This window comes from Puma concolor, chromosome B3, assembly GCF_028749965.1.
Source record: "Puma concolor isolate L17-30 chromosome B3, mPumCon1.1.hap2, whole genome shotgun sequence".
In the NCBI taxonomy this organism is placed as follows: Eukaryota; Metazoa; Chordata; class Mammalia; order Carnivora; family Felidae; genus Puma; species Puma concolor.
Window position 1 is genome coordinate 115,372,553 of NC_141672.1, and position 22,521 is coordinate 115,395,073.

Sequence of the window (22,521 nt, forward strand, 5' to 3'; positions counted from 1 at the left end):
GTGCTTATGAAGATGTCCTCCCACAGAATGTGAAATATGGCGTTTTATGATTTAAGGGGAAAAGACACAGAAAAAGTATCCTGCTTCATTCATTTCTAAATTTCAAAGTAAAATTCAATGAACTAAAGAGTGGGAAGAAAAGAAATTTAACATTTGTAAACAGATATTTTATATGTATCATTATTATCTGACTTTACCTCACAATTTTGAAGGCAATATTTTCAAGAAAAACTTCTTCAAATAGTCACAAAACCTCTTCAAGAGAAGAAATGACACTTGACTGATTACTGAAGCCAGGTTATCTCTAACTAGACTACCCTACCTCTATCCCAATTTTTCTATCTCCTGATTTATTCTTCCACATTAAATTATGTTTCATTTGGAGTAAAAACTATGGCCTAAGAAGAAAATAGAAAAAGGTATCAATATTTAATTCTATATAAATAATGGTAAGTATCATTTTGTTTTTTTGTTTAAAAATTTTACCAATGTTTTACTAAATGCCTATTAAATACCAGGTGTCTTACATACATTACTCCTCTCAGGATTTATTAATAAAAATGTACCAACACATATATACACACAAACACCATATATCCACTTAATCATATAAAGTTCACTAGAACTAATAAGATCTGAAAATGATGTTAGGATATGGTAAGAAAACAGAAGAGAACAAAATTATGATACCTCTATTTTAAAAAGGTAAAAAATTAAAAGATGAAATATGGTAGAATACTAATATCTACTGCTTACCAGTTTTTCTCTGAACGTGTCTTTTCCCAGCTTCCCTGAAAGCAACCATGGCTCTGAAAAAAGCTCTGAGAACTGCCCATCGGAAAACCGCTACAGGATCAATTCCAATCATCCCAGAGATAAATGCATTCTTGCTACTTCTTAGAAGAGCTACAATGTCAGGGCGCATATGATCTGTATTTTTTTCCCGGAAATCCTACATGAAAAAAGTACCAATGTTATTTCTGAAAAAAATATTAAACCAAGAAGACAATGGGTGACATATCTGAAAAGTGGCTAAATAAGGACTATAGAAGTGATTTCTGTTCTAGGTAGCTAACTGGATCAGATACCTTCTATAAAGTCCCATCCAACCCTAAAACTACTGAATTCTATAATACATTTCATTTAGAGTGAATATTCAATTATTTTATTGCAGCTTGTTAAACATTGAGCCTCTCTGAAGGGGTATTATATAAAATGACCAGAGAGTTGGACAATAAAAAGGAGGCAGACATAAGACAAGGAACAGTGTTCTAAGCAAAGGAAACACCTACTACCCATAGGTGGTGATGAACTGGACAAGTTAGGAGATAAGCAGTAAAACCAGGGGCTGGAGCATTCTGGGCAAGGGTGAGAGTGGTGGAAGATTTGGCAAATAAATAGGTTACGTAAGCCTGAGTTGGGAGTTTGGGTTTTATTCAAGTGTAAAGGAAAGCCAATGGAAGGCTAATGACATAAGCTAAATGTTGTTTTATAAACAACACTGGATGTTGCAGAGGGAATGAATTTGTGCAAAGAATTAAAAAAAGGAGAACAGCTACTACAATATTCCAGGTAAGAGCTAATTGTGACTTTAGACTACATTGGTGGTAATACTGTAAAGAGAAAATAGTTATTGCATTTGGGATATGTTTTGGAAGTAAGGCTGGTAATTTGCTGGTGGATTAGGCCCCAGTGAGAAAATGAGGGAATAAGCATAACACCTATATTTTGGGTTTAAGTAACTAGGTGGATAGAGGTGCCATATTGATATGGATAAGCACAGAGAAAAGAGAAGGTTTAGGGAAAGGAAATGAGACCAAGAGATTAGTTTTGTACAAGTGAAGTCTGAGATGGTGAGGATAAAGATAGCAGTAAGTAACATTTATTGAATGGTTATTATGTACATGGCACTCCTCTGAGCATTTTACATGTGCTATCTCATTTAAGCTCATTTCATCCACCTAACAACTCCTTAAGATAGAGAATATTACTATTATTCCTATTTTATAGATGAAGAATCTCAGTCACAGAGAGGTTAACTATCTTGGTCCCTATCACACAGTAAGTAGAACAGGGATTCAAAGACAACCACTCATAACCACTGTACTATGTCTGCATACAGACATCAAGTAGGCAGATGAATATATGCATCTACGAATCCTATACAGACTTCAGAAAATACATATGGATATCATCCACAGAGTTTTTTTAAAGCAGGATAGTATTACCTAAAGAGCATAAACAGGCAGTAAAAACCACCTGCCAATGGAGGTCGGAGGGAATATCAGAAGAAAATGGGTTAAAACACTCCACACAAAGATAAAGAGGACAAAAAGCTTATACTCATGGAAGAAGGTTCTAGACTGATATGTATAGTCCAACACACCCAGATTAAAGGATTAAAACTTGGTGAGTAAATCACCTGGAGTTGGTGCAACTTCACAGAACAGCTCTAACTCAGACTTCTACGAGGAGCAAGCCTAGTATGATGTTTTCTAGAAGGCAGTTTGGACTCATCCTATTAACTGTTAGGGGTTTCTTTTCCTGTTCTTTGTTCTCTTGAGAATAGAAGAGGGAAAACAAGCCAGAAATCTTGGTCCTTGGCTTTCCCCTAACCATCTTTTGAGCAAAAGTATATATTATAAAAGTTAGTAAAACTGAGTTAGAATTTACAAATTCAAATCACCACCACCAGCAGCAGCAGCTAATACCTACAATGGGAGACAAGATGCCAGGCACTAAGTTAAGGACTATACATAACTTATTCAATTCTAACAAGTACTTAATAACACAGAATAATTATAAACCATACTTTACTGATAAGTAAATAGAAAGATAAAGAAGGTCAAACTACAGGAACTGAAACACTAGTCTGTTCTATACCAAAGACCATCCCATCCTATTAATAACTATATGGTACGACATAAAATTCTAGAAATCTTTTCCATGATAACTGTTAAATATTGATGGGAGACCTTCATTTTCCAAATGCAATGGTCTCATATGTCTTCAGAGTTCCAGATTTCTAAGTACATTTCACAAACTGATCATATCATTCTTGACATTTTCTTCTTGGTTTCTATAACAACACATCTTGTGATTTACTACTTACCTTTTGTGCTGTGCATTCTCAGTCCCTACTGCTGGTTCCATTTTTGAAATTCTTATCTGATGTAAGGTGATTGATCTCAACCATAATAATGACCTTAAACACTATCTATATGATGAGGCCTAAATCTGTATTTCTACCTCAGATCTTTCTTGTTTGAGATCCACTTATACATCTTAAAGGGATCTCAAACTTGAAAGAGAATGAGCAAGACTAGTATTACTTAAATGTTTGTAAGCATTCACCAGTAAAATCATGTGGGCCTGGAATTTCCTTTGTGGGAAAGATTTAAACTACTGATTTAAATTGTTTAACAGAAGTGGGAATCCCGGGTTTGCCTGTATTTTTAGTGTCAGTTTTGATGATGTGTGTTTTCCACGGAATTTTCCATTTTCATGTTAACAAGTTTATTGGCAAAATATGTTCAGATCTTTTTAATATCTGTTGAGTATGTAGTTAAGTCCTCTTTTTCTTTTCTGATATTTGTAATTTTTAAATATTTTTCTGTTATCAGTTATTTTCTATTACCTTTTACTTAGATTATTTTCTGTTATCTTTTTAAGAAACTAATTTTTGGCTTTGGTAATTTCTCTCTTGTATGTTTGTTCTCTACTGCATTGATTTCTGATCTTCCCTTTATTATTTCCTTCTAATTTGGAGGAGTAGGGTTAATTTCCTGTTCTTTTTTTAGTTTCTTGAAACGGAATGTTAATTACTTTCAACCATTCTTCCTAATATATGCATTTAAAGTTATAAATCACTGCTTTAAATGCATCCTACCAATTACTATCAAATCTGCAAATTTTGATATGTTGTATTTTCATTCATGCTCAGTTTGAACTTAGTATTATATTGTAATTTCTTTTTTGACTCATGGGTTACACAGATGGACTGTGCTTAATTTCTGAACACCCAAAGACTGCCTACTTACCCTTATTAATATACCAAGCAGGTCAGTTTTTAACAATGCTTTTCAATTTTTCTGTTTTTACTGATTTTGTGTCTGCTTATTCTGTTACTAAGAGATATGTATAAAAATCTACAACCAGATGGATTTTTCTAGTTCTACTTTTGTTCTCACTTTGCTTTTTATGTACTGAATCAAATCATTAGGTACATGCAACTTTTGATGATTGTGTCTTCCTGTCAAACTGGCCCCTTTTATTGTTATGAAATGTGCCTCTTTATCTTTAGTAATACTTCTTGCTTTAAAGTCTACTTTGATAATAACATAATTATACATCAGCTTTCTTTTAGTTAGGGTTTGTGTGGTATATATTTTTCCATACTTTTAATTTCAACGTATCTGATAATATGGATGAACAATCCATACAAGTGTATATATAATTCCATTTATCTGAAATTTAATAACAAGTAAAACCAAGGATAAAAAATGAGGATAGTGGTTACCTCTAAGTGGGGGAGAATGAGCTGGGGAGGGGCCTGATAGAAATCTGTACACTTTAGATTTATGTATTTTATGCACCTCACTATATATAGCTCAAGATTTCTGGTTTTTGTTCTAAACTGTATTTTTAAAATCTTTTTTTTACATAAGATAAAACTGACATGTAATATATATAAGGTATATAATATGTTAATTTGATACATTTATACACTGCAGTATGATTACCACTATAGCATTACTTAACACTTCCATCAGGTCATTTAATTTATCATTTCTTTTCTATGGTGAGACCATCTAAAATCTAGTCTCTTAACAACTTTGAAGACAATGCTATTATTACAATGTTAATTATAATTGCAATGCTGTGCATCAGGGCTCCAGAACTTATTCATCTTCTAACTACAAGTCTGTATCCTTTGTCCAACATCTCAATTCCTCCATCCCCAGCCCTGGTAGCCACCACTCAATTCTGTTACTTTTTTTTTTTTTTCTTTTTCAATATTTATTTATTTTTAGAGACAGAGTGTGAGCAGGGGAGGGACAGAGAGAGAGGGAGACACAGAATCCCAAGTAGGTTCCAGGCTCTGAGCTGTCAGCACAGAGCCCCACGCAGCACTTGAACTCACGAACTGTGAGATCATAACCTAAGCCGAAGTCAGGTGCTTAACCAAGTGAGCCACCCAGGCACCCCTATTCTGTTATTCTTTATGCTTGTTCTAAAATCTGTTCCTTCCTGTCTTTTCCATCTCAGGAAACAGCACCTCAAATTCACCCATCAGTTACAGTCAGAAGTCACTTACTTTCAACCTATCTGATAGGTTAGAATAAATCAATCAGGTTTTACTGATTACACCTCCAAAATTTTTTCTTAATCATCTAGATCTCCTACATCTCTACTGTCACCCTGGTGGTTCAGTTTACCTTAACATTTCACCTCAACTATTTTTTTTTTAATTTTTTTGTTTTTCAACGTTTATTTATTTATTTGGGACAGAGAGAGACAGAGCATGAACGGGGGAGGGGCAGAGAGAGAGGGAGACACAGAATCGGAAACAGGCTCCAGGCTCTGAGCCATCAGCCCAGAGCCTGACGCGGGGCTCGAACTCACGGACCGCGAGATCGTGACCTGGCTGAAGTCGGACGCTCAACCGACTGCGCCACCCAGGCGCCCCTCACCTCAACTATTTAAAAAAGCTCCTAACTGATCTCCCAGCTTCCTCTCTCATCCTCTGCTATTCCTTCTCCTCAAAGGAATCAAAGCAATCTTTAAAAAACACGAATCACATCCTGTTTAAAATCTTTTTATTGCTCCCCATAATAAGTTCAACAAAAAACAAACACCTTTAACTTGTCCTAAAAGCTATGAATTAACTTGCTGTCCATTCTCTAAATTCATTTCATGCCACTATCTCCCTTGTTTACCATAATCTAGTAACACTAGCCTGTTTTCAATTATTTTAACATACTAATTCTTTCCCACCTCATGTCCTAGAATATTCATCATCTCAACTCCTCGCCAAGGTAATGCTTGTTTCAGGTTAACTCTCAATATTTAAGTTTTCAGAGAGGTATTCATGGATCTCCAAATTCAAAATCCACTATTTGACTACTATCTCTCATAGAACTCATTCATTTATTTATAGCAATACCCATTTATCTATATTACACGCAAACACACACACACACACACATACTGAGCCAAGAACAGGTCTGTCTAGTTTATCACTAAGCCATTCCAAACACCAGGGACAGTGTCTGACACATAGCCTGTATTTAACAAACACTTCCTAAATAAGTGAATCATTGATGAATGAATGAGTGATCTCAGTTGTGACTCTAATCTCAAGACCCAAGAGAAAGCTTATTGCTCCACTTTTCTCCAAAACATCACTGCCTTGCCTGGGAAATTATCTTAAATGGTAGGCTTAAACATCAAGTGGTTGAAGGGTAATGGGCTCACTAATTACAAACAGGAAATAGACACAATTATGAAGGTTCCCCTCTGCAGGAGTTAAGAGTTTCAATATATGCATTAGGAATGCAAACTCACAAATACCTAATGGTGCATGAAGACAAAATCTTCTGTCAAGCTTCATGGATATAGGGAAGAGAAAAATTCATCAAACCACTTAATGAAATAGTGGGTTTAAGAGATATTTATGCTACCTATTCTTTTATATTCAAAAAACTATTTGAAGGGACTGATATCAAGTTTATCTATAGGAAGAAGCCAAGAAAAATATCACATAAGACAGTAATATATTGCAAGGTAGGATACGAGGGTTAGTAGTATTCTTACAAAATGTCTCTAATTGTTACTGATCAAGAGCTTCCATAAACTACAAAGAAAGCAGTGTGACAGGAATGATAATACAGTAAACACACTTTTACCCTGAAGGCATTTTAATGAGAAATTTACTGACCTTTACCCCATATTTTACTTTCCCGGCATAATGCTTTATAATGAAAGCAGGCTCCATCACAGCTGGAAATTCAATGTAAGAATTCTCTTCATGTTGATGCTTAAATTTATCTAGCAATGTTTGATTTGTAGCCTGTGGAAAGCTGAATTAAAAACAAAAGCAAAAATACTAAAGAAAGATGCAACAGTTAATAATCTTAAAAAAAAAAACCCTCATAATTACATTGCCATCTAACACATTTAGCAAATTACAAAGAGCAAATTATATTCTCTAATCTGATTCTTATAACAAGCTAAAAAGTGAATGTAACAAGGATTGATGTTTTATAGATGAGGGATCAAAATTCATGATTTGCCCAAACTCACACTTGGCAAGTAGCAGAACTGAGAAATAAACTCAAGTCTTTAAACTTTTAGCTTAGGTTGCATTGTGTGACACTACCATTAAACTCACCAAATAAAACTCAAATGATCCACTGTTTGGGGCCAAGAACTTCCAAAAACAAAATGATTTCCCAGTTTTGATACATCCTTTAAATCCATAAGTCATTTTCTGTTTTCCTATTTCTTGATATATAAATTAAGTAGCAATTTTCATACCTATACCAGTTACTATATAAATTTATACTATATCTATTATTATTTCAAATATACATCAATGGGTTTATACTCACTGATGAGCATTTCATATCTAGGGATCATTCAAATGATACCTATTAAAAATAATTACATGATAGGGGCACCTGGGTGGCTCAGTTGGTTAAGCGTCTGACTTTGGCTCAGGTCATGATCTTGCGGTTCATGAGTTCGTGAGTTTGTGAGTTCAAGCCCTGCGTCAGGCTCTGTGCTGACAGTTCAGAGCCTGGAGCCTGCTTCAAATTCTGTGTCTCCCTCTCTCTCTGCCTCTCCCTCACTCATACTCTCTCTCTTCTTTCAAAAATAAACATTAAATTTAAAAAAAAAAAAAAAAAAGAAAAAGAAATAAATACATGATAGCAAATACAAGAATATAAAAGTTCAGAAGAGGAAAAAATCACTAGTGGTTGGAAATAATGGAAAGGTTTAACGAAGATACAGGAGGCAATTATGAGCTAAATGTTAAAGGTGGAGTTTCTTAATAAAGGAAATATCACTGACAAAACGGAAGAAGCAAGTATCTTTCAGAGAATAGTTTCATTTAATAGTAGCTGAAGTAATGAGAAATAATGTGACATGAGGTTGTAAAGATGATGAATACAAAATCTAATGTGTAAAAATGATTCCAAAATTATAACGAAAATAATTATGTAAATGTATTAAAATGAACGCCTTTGGTGTTAGTCATTGTTTAGATTACCAGTTCTGTCAGTGACCTTCAGTAAGCTTCAAGAACCAGCTAGCTTCCACAAATGAGTACAATGAGGTATCACAGTGTTAGCAGAATCAAATAAAACTAGTAAAAACATCTAACACTAGCTGGCATCCTATAGGAAGGACATAAATGTCACCTCATTTCTTAAGTTGCCAACACTGCCATTTTTCTATCCACCTAGGCCTGCTTTTCCATTCAATACCAACCCTTCCTCAAAACATCTCCACCATCCACCTCTTCCTGTCCATTCTAGAACTCTAAAGCCATTCTAGAATGAACTATAACTTTTACAATTTCAAACAGAGAGTACAGCAACAGCCTCTACAAGTGTCAGTGACTTTAAACTTTGTTTCAAGTCACCAAAGCAAAATAACAAATTTTCCTAGAATACTGCTTTAATCATGTGCCTCCCCTACTCAGGAAAATTTATGGATCACCAAGGCAAAGAGACAGAATCCAAGCTCCTAACCCTAGACAAACTCAAACTCTGCAAACTTAATGCTTCACTATCCACAGCACAGGATGCTTTTCTTCAGAAAGGATACTCACACCTCATGGTCTCTGGATAATCCCCTGGGTAATCAAAAAGCTTATGATTTTTTTCCTACTTTTAAATGGAGAAAAAAAATTTTCAAAGGAAAACATACATGAAAACAGTTTTTATTCCAAACAAGGAAAGATAGAAAGGGAAGCTCTCCACATTTCCTGCATTCAATACACACCTATAGATACACACTACAATATCAAGCAAAAGAGCTTGGAACAGAGACAAATATCATACATTATTGTGCATGTCAAAGCTTTTCCATCTAGTGTTCCCCAAAGGCTATCTGCCAGGATAGCCTTAGTGCCTCTCTGTGTCTTTAGCTTGCAAAAATACCAAGGCCTAGACCCCATTCCTGTGATTCTACTGAACTGACCCTAGGGTGGTGATGATCAGTACTACTTCCAAATTCTCCAGGTAATTCTTATGGGCAGGCAAGACTCATGAAATGCTGTCCTAAATGAATGCACTGATCTTAACTTCATTTTGTTAAAAGAGTCTGGGGTCGAAGTCTCAGATTCTGCATTTCTTTTTTTAAAAAAATTTTTTTTTTCAACGTTTATTTATTTTTTTGGGGACAGAGAGAGACAGAGCATGAACGGGGGAGGGGCAGAGAGAGAGGGAGACACAGAATCGGAAACAGGAAACAGGCTCCAGGCTCTGAGCCATCAGCCCAGAGCCTGACGCGGGGCTCGAACTCACGGACCGCGAGATCGTGACCTGGCTGAAATCGGACGCTTAACCGACTGCGCCACCCAGGCGTCCCTCAGATTCTGCATTTCTAACAAGCTTCAAGGTGCTGCAAGTCCTGCCATCAACAGATCACACTTTGAATACTGTAGGAAAGACTGGTAACACTCCTAACATCCTGCTCATACCTAACTTTGCTTATTCTACTCCTTCTTTCTAAACTTCGCACTGCATCCTTTACAATCAAGCTTAAATAACTTGCCCAGGTCAAACAGCCCAGAGATAGCAAGACAAAATTAAACAAGACTTCTGACTTCAAACCCATTCACCTAAAGCAGTAAAATAACACTGAATGAAGGAGAAACACCACTAAGGATAGATTTCAAGTTATATGCTCCCTATAGAACAAAACAGTTCTTAGAAGAAAACTACTTTATAAAGTGGTCCCCAAATAGCTCTTCTTAAATGTGACTGTTTTCAACCCATTTTGGCAGAGAGAAAACATTTCATGCCTTTGCATCTTCTGGGATGTTAACGCATAGAGACAAAGTGGTCCATTTACAAAAGGAGGTAAGAACAACAGGACTGATATAGAAATGAAGAAAATTATACTAGGGTTTATAAAAAAAATTTTGTGGAGGACTGAATATAGAAGTATAGCTGAAGGGACAATTAAGAGGTTATTCAGTCCAGTCTCCCAACTACAGATGATGCAAAATAATTATGATTTTGGGAAATTTTATTACTTTATAAAGCAGCTGCTAATCAGCTCTACTGACTAGTAAGTTCTTCCTTACATTGAGCCAAAATCCGTCTCTCTGTAATTTCTGGCCACATGGCTTACACCCAGGAACTTTTGAGTAATGGCAAAGAGTTGACAGTCTCTTATTGGGTAATATTTATATCTATGGGAGGTAGCAACTGACCAGGAAAATACAGTCTTTGTAAAGTAAGATATGAACTCAAAATATTTTGAGTAAAGAATGATAGGCCAGGCAACAACCCTTTTCTCCCATGTTTTAATTATATACTATATCTCAACTGCTACTTACAACCACCTTAAGATATATAGCACAAAGCATTATCATTTCTCATCATCATCTGCTTTTTACATGAAAAAAAAACAATGACCAAGAACATTCAGAGATTTGCCAAAGGCAGTTAATAGAGATGGAATGCAACCTTGAAATTCTGACTCTACAGCCTGAGCATTATGAAGAAGCTTTATAGGACAATACTTAAAAGCACAAGCTAATTAGTTAGAAATACCTGGAGTATCTGAATCTCAAATCCATCATTTGATACCTGTATAATCTTTTTCTAGAATTGCTTACACTTTGTTCTTTTTGTTATCATAAAATACCTCAAAAAAAGAACTGCATTTTAACATCAACCACAGTAGTTCTCAACACCGAATATCATAATCACCTATGAAGCTTTCCAAATAAAATACACCAGAGGTAAGGTATGTGAGCACAGCTAAGAACCACTGACCTTACAATTTTATAAAATTGCTCTATATGTTTCAGGACATATAGAGCAATACAAAAAACTTTTACGCAACTTTGGATATAAAATATTTTTGTGTTAATTGTATTTTAATTCATTTAAATTAATGGAAACAGACTAGTGATAAAGTAGGAAGATGTAACTGGTAACATTCTCCTTTTCAATTTATTTTGCAATCTGCTGTATTACTTTATATTTTTGGGTATCAATTCTTTTTTTTTTTTTTTTTTAATGTTTATCGTGAGAGAAAGAGCACGTAGTTGCAGGAGAGAGGCAGAAACAGGAGGATAGAGAATCCCTAACAAGTTACACGCTCAGCCTGGAGGCTGACACAGGCTCAATCTAAAGACCATGAGATTGGTAGATAGCAATTCTGAATGTTTATGGCATATTAGTAGCGTAACCTACAACCTACCATACAAACCAGGATATCTGTAAGTAAAAGTAGGCACCTTTAATAACTAAACTGGACAACAGGCATAAACTTCAGATTGTCCTATTCAAGCCTGGTGATGTATAGTCATCCCACCTATGATAGTGAATTCCCAATATTTTAGATCTTAGTTCAATGGGTATAATGTTAAGCTAGACATCAGGTGACCTAATTACTAAACATTTTACTGAAGAGTGACAGAAAACTTAAATACTCCCCATCACTTCAGTTTCTCCAGTTCTAGATTTGCCATCTCATAAGATAATTTTACTTTAGATAATATCTTATAGAGCACTGAAAACACTGTGGAGGATGCTATATGAAGTTTTATTTCTGAAGCTTATATATAAGTTTGGTATACTACACAGTGGTAAAAAGGATGCCAAATACTTGGCCTATATTGCTATTTACACTTGCACAGCTGTGACAGACATCACTAATCTATCATGATATTCTTTGCTGATAAACATGAAAACTACAAACATATCTTATATAAAACCCAATTCAGGAAGAGAAGAACATGGAAAACAACAAAAAATATGCTAACAAATTTAACGTCAAAGAAACTCAGTAGAAGAAATCTGGAAAAACTCAAGGAAAGAATGCATTCAATGCTGAAGTGCATCCAATTTTCCTAGAAACACACACACATAATAAAATGCATACAAGGGAAACTTTGGCACATTATTTCATTATGTAAGGAGAAAACTTCACAGTTAATAAAAAGACATGAAAATCCCAAATGGCCAACAGCAAAATTGAAAGAATCATACTCACTTGCTTTCTTCATCCAAAAGATGGAGTAGTCCTGTTGGTTTCTTGCTAATAAGATTGATGCAACAGGTATTATCAATATAATCTATATTGTGCCAGCTGATACCTTCAGTTCTATACTCCTCCTAGGAAATAAATTCATAATTTATTCATCTCGCAGAAAATAATTGGTATATAATAAAGACTGGAAAGCTTTTGCCAGGCTTAAAAGAACTTTCTAAACTTTTCTTTTTTAAATTGCTAATCTACACAATAGAAGAATGTTTAATTTCGGTGGTATAAAACCTTCATACAGTCTATGTCTGTTTTCATTAAAACATACATGTAACCAAATGTTTTTGTTAGAATGCTATTTGTAATACCACTCAGGTGAAAATTTAGGGCTGAATTTGTTTTAGCCACCTTATCTGTGGACTGCACTAAGGAAAAATGCAAAATGAAGAAGCCTAATTTCTCCCACATTACCCTAAATCATCAAAAAGAACTGAGTATTTGTTGGATTATCAACAATGAATTTAATGAAGCAATGTCTGGGAAAAGAAAAAAACCATCACCTACAGTGATTACTGATATCATATGGAATTCATACACACTGTACTTTGGTAAAATAAAACCCTTGTTGGAATTGGGGGGGGAGGAGGGAACTCCTACAATACGTTAAAAAAAAAAAGTTTCAAATTTCAAGACTTAAAAAAGTCAAAGCGCAGGCCTTGAGCAACTAAAACAATGTCATTAAGCCCCTATTGGTTTTAACTTTTTCTCTATACTGGGAAATATTTGCTTTTAAACTGTTTTTCAAAATGAGGCCCCCGAATAAGTTTCTACACAGCAGTATTTAGGCACCAAGGAAATACACTGATAACATTCACACACTTCTCTGCAAATATGGTGGTTTTGCAAATTGGTGATTTTGTGATTTTTATCATTCTTTGGGTATTATTATTATTATTATTAACCTGTAAAGAAGAATGGTAGTGCATAAGTGATAGTTATGTTAATTGGGAAAGGCATATGCTTATGCTCACTTCAGCAGCACATATACTAAAATTCGAATGATACAGAGAAGATTAGCATGGCGCATGTGCAAGGATGACATGCAAATCTGAAAAGATAATTTATCATTTCCTTTTAATTAATAATTTCACAAGGAAGTAATTGCTAAATGAAGGTCACCCCCAAGGAGTTGTATGATTCTGTTTCTTCTCTTTTGTATCATGGTTAACAAGCACTCTACCTAACAGGAACATATGGATTCTTACACACATTAATAGCAGTCCAAAATCCTTCCCATCTCCTCTTCCCAAATACAATTCAGACACCCTTGCCAAATTTAACCATTTTCCTAACTTTTCATACCACTGTTAAGATTCATATGTTTACAAATATAAATAGAACCATACAGGGGTGCCTAGATGGCTCAGTCAGTTAAGCATCCGACTTCAGCTCAGGTCATGACCTCATGGTTTGTGGGTTTAAGCCCTGCGTCAGGCTCTGTGCTGACAGCTCAGAGCCTGGAGCCTACTGGATTCTGTGTCTCCCTCTGTCTCTGCCACTCCCCTGCTTGTGCTCTCTCTCTCACTCTCTCAAAAATAAATATTAAAAAAAATTATTTAATTTCCTGGTTAACCCATTCATTTTTAGTAGGATGTTATCTAACCTCCATATATTGAGGGCTTTCCAAATCTTTTCTTGGGGTTGACTTCAAGTTTCATAGTGTTGTGATCTGAAAATATGCATGGTATAATCTCGATCTTTTTGTACCTGCGGAGGGCTGATTTGTGACCGAGTATGTGATCTTTTCTGGAGAATGTTCCATGTGCACTTGATAAGAATGTGTATTTTGCTGCTTTAGGATGAAATGTTCTCAGTATATCTGTTAAGTCCATCTGGTCCAGTGTGTCATCAAAGCCATTGTTTCCTTGTTTATTTTTGCTTAGATGATCTGTCCATTGTTGTAAGTGGGGTTTTAAAGTCTCCTACTTTAATGGTATTATCAGTAAGTTTGTTTATTTTTGTTACTAATTGATGTAAATACCTGGATGATCCCTAGTTGGGGACATAAATATTTACAACTGTTAGATCTTCCTGATGGAGGCACCCCATAATTATGATATAATGCCCTTCTCCATCTGTTACGGTCTTTGTTTTAAAATCTAGTTTGATATAAATATGGCTACTCCAGCTTTCTTTTGACATCCATTAACATGTAGCATGATATATGGCTCTCCATTCCCTCACTTTGAATCTGTAGGTGTCTTTAGGTCTAAAGTGAGTCTCTTGTAAGTAGGATATAGATGGACCTTGATTTTTTATCCATTCTGATACCCTGTCTTTTGATTGGCTGTAAAGTATTTACATACAATTTATTCACCCAATGCACTACTGATAGACATTACAGTTATTTCTAGTTTTTAACCATTGTTAACATTCACGCACAAAACTTTTGGTATGTGTATATGCATTTTGAGAGTGAAAACACAGGCTTATAAACTACACATGTATAACTTCAGCAGATACTGCCAAACAGCTTGCTAAAGCAGATGTACTAATTTATGTAACCACCACCTGTAAATGGGACTTTCCCCCATGCACAGTATCTCTAATACTTGTATTATCAGTCTGTTTCATTATAGTCATTCTGATGAATGCATAGGGGTATCTGACTGTGGTTTTCATTTTAATTCCCTAATAAGTGAAAAATCTTTTCTTATGTTTACAGTCAGTCCATTTGGATGTCCTCACATGCCTACATTCATAATGAAAAACTCTGAGGAAAACTCCCTTAGGAGATGCCTTAGGGGAAAGCATTCAGCCTATTTCCATTAAGTATAATATTAACTATAGGTTTTTGTAAATGCCCTCTACAATTAATTTGCTAAGGACTTTTTTTTAACATGAATGGTTATGTAATTTTATCAACTGATTTTTATACTTTTAGTGAGATCACCATAAGTTTTTTTTTCTTGTTTTGTTTATAGATGAATTAAATCAATTGATGATTAGATGTAACACACACCAGGAAAAAACTCCACTTGGTTCTATATTATCCTTTTGTGTATCTTGCTGGATTTCATTTGATAATATTTGTTTAAAATTTTTGAATCTATGTTTATGAGTGAAATTCACTTTAATTTCCACTTCTAATAATATCCTTGACAGATCTGGATCTGGACAGATCTTGGGCCCCTCAAACGCATTGTGAATTGTCTCTTTTTCTACTCCACAGAAGAATTTATGTCAAACTGATACTAATTTTTTCAGTATTGGCAGAATTTACCACTGGAGCCAATGTGGCTTACAATGTTCTTTATGGAAAGGCTTTCAATTACATATTGAAATTTTTTCATAGTTATAAGAATCAGATTTTGCATTTCTTCTGTGTCAGTTTTGTAATTTTTTTTTCATATCATTTGATAAGTCTACTTATGGACATAAAGTTGTTTAGTGTACCCTATTATCTTTTTAATGTGTGTAGGATCCATGGTGATGTCCTCTTTATAAACTGGAATTCTTATTATTTATATCCCTCTCTTTTTCTGTCACTCCCTTGGATGAATTTCTGAGGGTTTTTTTTTTTAAACATTTTTAATGTTTTTATTTATTTTTGAGAGAGACAGAGTGCAAGCGGGGGAGGAGCAGAGAGAGGGAGACACGGAATCTGAAGCAGGCTTCGGGCTCTGAACTGTCAGCACAGAGCCTGATGCAGGGCTCAAACCCATGAACCGTGAGATCATCACCTGAGCTGAAGTAGGACGCTTAACTGACTGAGCCACCCAGGCACCCCTCTGAGGGGTCTTAATTCATCATTTCAATATATTACTTTTGACTTTGTTGATCTTCCTCCATGGCATATTTGTTTTCACTCTTATTTAATTTCCTCTTTTATCTTTATTATTTCTTTATACTTTCCTTTGGTTTATACTTCCTTTATATCTTTTTCCAATTTGTTGGGAGGGGTACTTTTATCATCGCTCTTCAATCTTAAAATCTTCTAACAGCTATAAACTTTTCCTCTAAATACACCTTTGGTTACATCCCACAAGTTTTAGTATGCAACATGCTCACTCAGTTCAATATATTTTCTATTTTCTTCAACTTCTAGTCTATGCAGAAGGACGTTTCTTAATTTTTACCCATAAAAGTATTTTCCAGTTATCTTTTGGTTGTTGGTTTCGGGCATAATTTCTGTTTGGTACTAAAATGTGTGTGATTTCAATCCCAAAACTTGACCTTTGTTATTATGGTCCAGTACAAGGACAGATTTTATACATTTTGTAAATTTGCAGTTCGTTAACTATACATGTCAAATAAGTATTTGCTTTAAAAATCTTCCATATCCAAAAGTAAAACAAAAATAAAAACAAAAAACCTTCTATATCCTTATTTGATACAGGCCCAAGTAAACTGGCATTCAAACCTAAAGGCAAGAAGGGCTGAGCACCCACAAAAGCATCTGCCACATCCTCTGGGTGCTTTAAATAGTCTATACCCTGACTGTTTTTTTCTTTTGTGTGCTTATTCTGTTAGCTATTCAGGAAGGTCTGTTACATGTTTCTTTTTTACTTTTAATTTTTGTTTTATATACTTTGAATTTATGTTATCAGTAACCTATAAATTTGGAATTGTATACTTCCTGATGAACTCGTCCTTTTGCATTATCAAATATTCTTTTTGATCTCCGGCAATGCTTAAAGCATGATATTAATATACTTACCTACTAGCTCTTTTTTGTTCAGGTTTATTAAAGCTTTTTCCATCCTTTTATTTTTAACTTTTTAATATGTTTATATTTAAAGAATCTCTCTTATAGGCAGCAATTTACCTTTGTTTTATATCTAGTATGACACTATTTCACTTCTACTTGGAGTAATAAATCCATGTATATTTAGCACAATCACTGATAATTGTGGGATTAAATCAGCCATTTTACCATATGCTATCTGTCCTGCTTCAGTATTGCTTTTATTCTTCTTTCTTGCTTTCTTTTGGATTGCTGGAGTTTTTACTTGTTCCCTCTATTAACTTGACAATTTTATATTCATTTACTATTTGGTGGTTATCCTAAAATCATAATACTATCTTTACTTAACAATGTTTAACAGAGGGAGAAAAAAAAATCTTCTATCGCTTGGCATTTAATGCCTGGCCCTCAACCCCTGACTGCCTCTCAGATTCTCAGATTTTTTGTTTTTGGTTTACTATATGACTGTCTTTATACTTGCCATGCTTTGAATTCTTAGAGTTTTTCAAATGTGCACTTACTGGATTTTTTTTGTTTTTTGTTTTGAGTTTTGGAAAAATTCTCAACCATTATCTTTTCAAATATAGCACCTATCATATTCTCTCTTTCCTCACATACATCTTTCCAGAATTCCTCTTACACTTATGCTAAACCTTTTCACTTTACCCCATATGTCCCTTTTATTACTTGTATTTTATTTTTTCATCAGACTAGGTATCTTCTTCTGGCCTATCTTCCAAATCACTAATCTTTTCTTAAGCTATATCTAACTGTTAAAAACTATCATGTTCTTAATTTCACTCTCCCTTTTAGTTCTAGATTTTCCTAAACTTGGGATCTCTTTGTAGTTCTTCAATAAAAATATTGCTTTTAAAAAAAATTTCTTGAAACCATTATTACTTTAAAGATCATGTCAGATAACATCATTTCCTGGATCTCCTGTGGAATAATCTATTCATTCTCTTGTTTTTTATTCATGTTGGTTTCTCTCCTTGTATGTTTTTAAAAAAAGAATTCTCAGTTAAAAAAACTGAATTCTTGTTCCTGTATACGAAAAATCATACAGATAATTTTAGCACTAGGATGATCTCTTCCTCCACTGGAGAGTGAATTTGCTCTTTGCACGTGGCTGAGAACATTAGGAATTCTATACTCTTTCAACCAAACTGGAACTAAGAATATCTTAAACTGGGCTTCAGTCCCTATGATGCATGATCTATTTCTGGTTTATCTTTACTTCTAAGACATAATCCTTAAGGTCTCAAGCATAAAGCCTGTAGGAATTACCAGGAGTATCTTCCTTGTTCTTAAATCTGAAGAAACTCTGTTCAGCTTCTCAGATTCTTAAGGCTGGGCAGCCCTCTACCAGAATAGAAAAATATCTTTAGAGGCAAAGCTGTCCAAAAATGCTGGTCTCGTCTCTCTGGGTTTCCCTCTTGCAGATATAATAAGCCCTGTAGAACTTCACTTATTTAAATGTAACTCAATGCCTTTAAATATATTTTGTTCATTTTTTTTAGGTGTTCTACAAAGGCAAATTTCCTAGTTTGATATCCCCAGAAGCGACAGAGATGAGAAAAACTCTCTAGATTATAAATTCCTCAGATAAGATCCCTGTGCTCTAAATTTGCTGTCTTCAGTGGCTAGCACAATGCGTGACACACAACTGTTATTCAATTTAGTGATGAGCCAATGACTTCAAGGATAATTCTGAGCAAGTAATGGAAATAAGAGAACAGTATTATAAATGACAACTGTAAGTATATTTTCAAATCACGGAAACTTTTTCTGGTCTCCTACTCCATATTATCTTTACATATAACTTGATTCAGAACTCAGAATCACACTCACACTACTTTAACTCAAGGATTACGTCCTTCCCTCCATTTCACTTCCACCAGTCTATCTTACACAGTTCAAATCCTCTGCTAAATATACTTCAAATAGCTCCTAATTTTCCAAAAGAAAAATTCCAATCTTCTCTGCATGACATATAAAGCTCACAAGTATATGACCCTTTATTTCATAAACTAATCTTCCTCCCTGTCTCTATCCTTATATCCTGTATTTTAGCTTACACTGAACTATTTTCAGTTCCTCTAAAGTGCCATGCTGTTTTATGCCTCACAGTTTTAAAGAGATTGTTACCTTTGTTTAAAATATCTTTTCCCCATTGACAATCTGGTAAACTCAATCTTCTATTCAAAACTATATTCCCGAATCACCCCTGGGAAATGTTTGTAGACTTTCATGAAATTCTAATCAACTTCATCCTTTATATCACTACTTTAACCTTCTACCTGATTTTCACACTTATCATCCTACAGGGCAGTTATTATACCTGTCTCCCATCCTATGTGTCCATACACAATTTTTAGAAAAAATTTACTTCAGTACAGATGTTTACTCCCTAAGCATATTTGATAGCTTTTTACTTCTATCCTCATTTTCAACAAATTTTATCTACTTAACTGATGTTGCATTCAATTGAATTTAACAGTCACTGTGTACCCATCTTATTCTAGGTACCAATGATACACAAATCAACAAAACACTCAATATTTAAACTGCCTTAAATCTCTTATGGCCCAGCAAATCCATTTTAAGTGGAAAAACCTAAGAAGGGAGAGAAAGGAAGAATAAAATAGATGAGATGGCAAAGAGGTGTAAGGTCTCCAAACTTTCTATAAATTATAGCAAAAGTATACCCATTACACTAAATTACAGAAGGGAATATTAAAAATTGAAAGGAAAAAGCTGTATCTTTGAATCTAAATCTTCTGATCCATAATTCCACCACATTGCCCAAAACTATGATATTCAGAGTAGCAAATACATAAAGATCACCCCCAGCCAAGTAGTCCCAAAAACATTTTCCATGAACTGTGAGGCATGTTTTTATACATGTTTCTAGTCAAAGTATTTCTTGTGGCTCCTCCATGTCTAACCTACACTTCTAGAAAAGGTAAGAATAATTTCAATAATTGTAAGAGAATACCTTTTTTCTTCAAAAGCAATTTACTTACTCTTCTGTTTAATGATCCAGAGAGCAACTGACGCTTTGCTTTGTAAAATACAGCACACAGTCAACAAAACACACTTCTCTACCCCTCCAATACATATATCCATTTAAAAACTAATTTAGCATGATCTAGTTAAAAGAACACTAGACGGAGTCTAGTAGATCAATCCCAGCTCAGCTTTTTAAAAGCAAGAATTATAGAGCCAGAGTGTTAAGGTTTGAATACTAGGCTTAGGTATCATCTGCACAACTAGAATAAAAATAGTACCTGCCTGATAAATAGTAAGTACTACATAAATGTTAGCTAACATTGTAACAAATAATACTGTACTATCTTTTAACAGCTCCATCAGAGAGTCTAGCTAAAAGGTTGAATATGCTAAACATTTTAAGCACCATCAAGATGGCCAGGACTAGTGCTGCTTGTGCAACTGTCCTAACCCTTTAAGAAGGTAAATATGCTTAAAGCTAGGACCCAATGTAAAAAGCCTCAATGACAGAAAGATTCTTTTTTTCTGTTTTGTAGATGTGTTGTCATCCTCTTGTCCATTTCATTTCTTCAGCATTTCAAAGTGAACCCTGCTTCTGCTTGTATCTTCCTATACAAACTGAAATTGTTGGCCACAACTCAACTCGTTACTAACTTGAAATCTGGCTTGGAGAAAGAGACCACGTTTTCTCTGACCCTGTATTTATTCTAAGTATTCTCAGGGAAACTGATGGATCGCACTTTCAACTCTAAATCAATTTGAGTGTTTCACAAGAAATATCTAGTTACCTATTTTGGTCTCTGTAAACTATCCCATTTCTCTGTATCCATACTCTAAATTGATTCAAGATTCTATTAATAAGCTCCTCCACCCCACAGATAAAGAAGAGACCAAAGCAAGCAACTACGTTGAAACTAAGAGACCAAAGCAATCAAACAAGCATATTTAGCATTACACAAATTGACCAAGCACATGGCAACAATTAAAAATCAAGAGAAACCCAAACCAAACCAAACCAAACCCAAGCATCTTTATATTGAAAGGTATACTTAAGCAAGTACATATTATTGAATCTACTTGAGGTTTATAAAAAAAATATAGGAAACCCTGTATCACATGGCTCAAAAACTATGCTCTGAGTATTAATTTGCTGACACTTATGTGAAGACTGTAATATCTGCATGAAAGTACAAGACTTAAAATGCCTGTAACTATGACTCAAAAATGTTATGTGTATACACGTAAGTGAAGGTTAAGTGGTTAAGACAAGCATACATGCATTTAGGTACTCACTTGCTCCAATTTAAAGATATGCTGATTGAAGTAGTGTTGTAAACGTTCATTAGCAAAATTAATACAGAACTGTTCAAAGCTATTATTTTCATAATCTTCAAACCCAAAAATATCAAGAACACCAATGGACAAAGTCTATAAAACAGGAAAAAAAATATGCTCAAATTTATTTCATAAATAATATCCACAAAATAAGTAACAAAATGCTCAAAGTTCTTCTAGAGCAGTGGAGAGGAAATTCTGGGGGGCCAATGTTCAACCAAAATATTCCACAAAATAGAGGGCATCTTACTTCTCTTTATCTTCATTTTTTTTCTTTTTATCCCAATTATAAAAATACATACAAAATTTTAACACATGTAATACATTGATTACTTTACAGAAATGCTTGAAGCAGGGTTAGTGACCTGTTACCTCAATCTCAGAAATTCCTAAACTCCAAGAGACAAGGAAATAGAAAGAACCACCAATGGGGAAGTAAAAAATAACCTAAAGCTAGGTTGCTCGTGATTATTCATGTTTATGCAAAGAACACCATGCAAGTTCCACTATTTTGACTTCTAAAGCCTAACAGAATTCTGCTTCACAAACCAAACTAAGAAGTATGTTTCATCAGCCTTGTGCAAACTAAAAATTAAACTGGGTATCAGAATATGGCTTTTTCAAATTTTAGTTTTCATCAAAAAAATTATACAAGGTTCATGATGTTAAAAAGTTCTAAAAGGTTGGGGGTGCCTGGGTGGCACAGTCGGTTAAGCGTCCGACTTCAGCCAGGTCACGATCTCGCGGTCCGTGAGTTCGAGCCCCGCGTCAGGCTCTGGGCTGATGGCTCGGAGCCTGGAGCCTGTTTCCGATTCTGTGTCTCCCTCTCTCTCTGCCCCTCCCCCGTTCACGCTCTGTCTCTCTGTGTCCCAAAAATAAATAAAAAAATAAAAAATAAATTAAAAAAAAACGTTGAAAAAAAAGTTCTAAAAGGTTGTAACAAAAAATAGCAATCCCTTCTTCAATGTCAACTTCTGCTCCCTAAAATCCACACACTCAAATCTTTTAGCTATTTGGTATAAAATAGTAGAGTACAGTATACAAGTGCTCATTCATCTATGTCTTGATATTTTATTTCTACAAATTATATTCTAACTTCTTACTATGGATAATAGGGATTCAGCTCTAATGCCCCCAAACCAACATTTTTCTCACCACCTCACCTCATTCTTAAAATAGAGTTGCAAGACAAT

The 22,521-nt window shown here is 34.7% G+C and overlaps 1 protein-coding gene and 1 non-coding gene across 15 annotated transcripts in view; one reads left to right on the plus strand and one right to left on the minus strand.

Annotated features, from left to right (window-relative positions):
- MYO9A (myosin IXA) overlaps positions 1-22,521 on the minus strand; it is a 291,871-nt gene that overhangs the window by 173,299 nt on the left and 96,051 nt on the right. For all 14 annotated transcript variants that reach the window (XM_086711106.1, XM_086711104.1, XM_086711107.1 and 11 more), the window contains 4 exons: positions 21,287-21,421; positions 12,244-12,365; positions 6,941-7,082; positions 757-952 (listed from right to left, as the gene is read on the minus strand). In XM_086711106.1, the coding sequence (XP_086567232.1) occupies positions 757-952; positions 6,941-7,082; positions 12,244-12,365; positions 21,287-21,421 (595 nt within the window). The remainder of the gene's footprint in view (positions 1-756; positions 953-6,940; positions 7,083-12,243; positions 12,366-21,286; positions 21,422-22,521) is intronic.
- LOC112856554 (U6 spliceosomal RNA) lies at positions 13,258-13,364 on the plus strand. Its single transcript, XR_003223126.1, has one exon. It is a non-coding gene; the product is annotated as a U6 spliceosomal RNA (small nuclear RNA).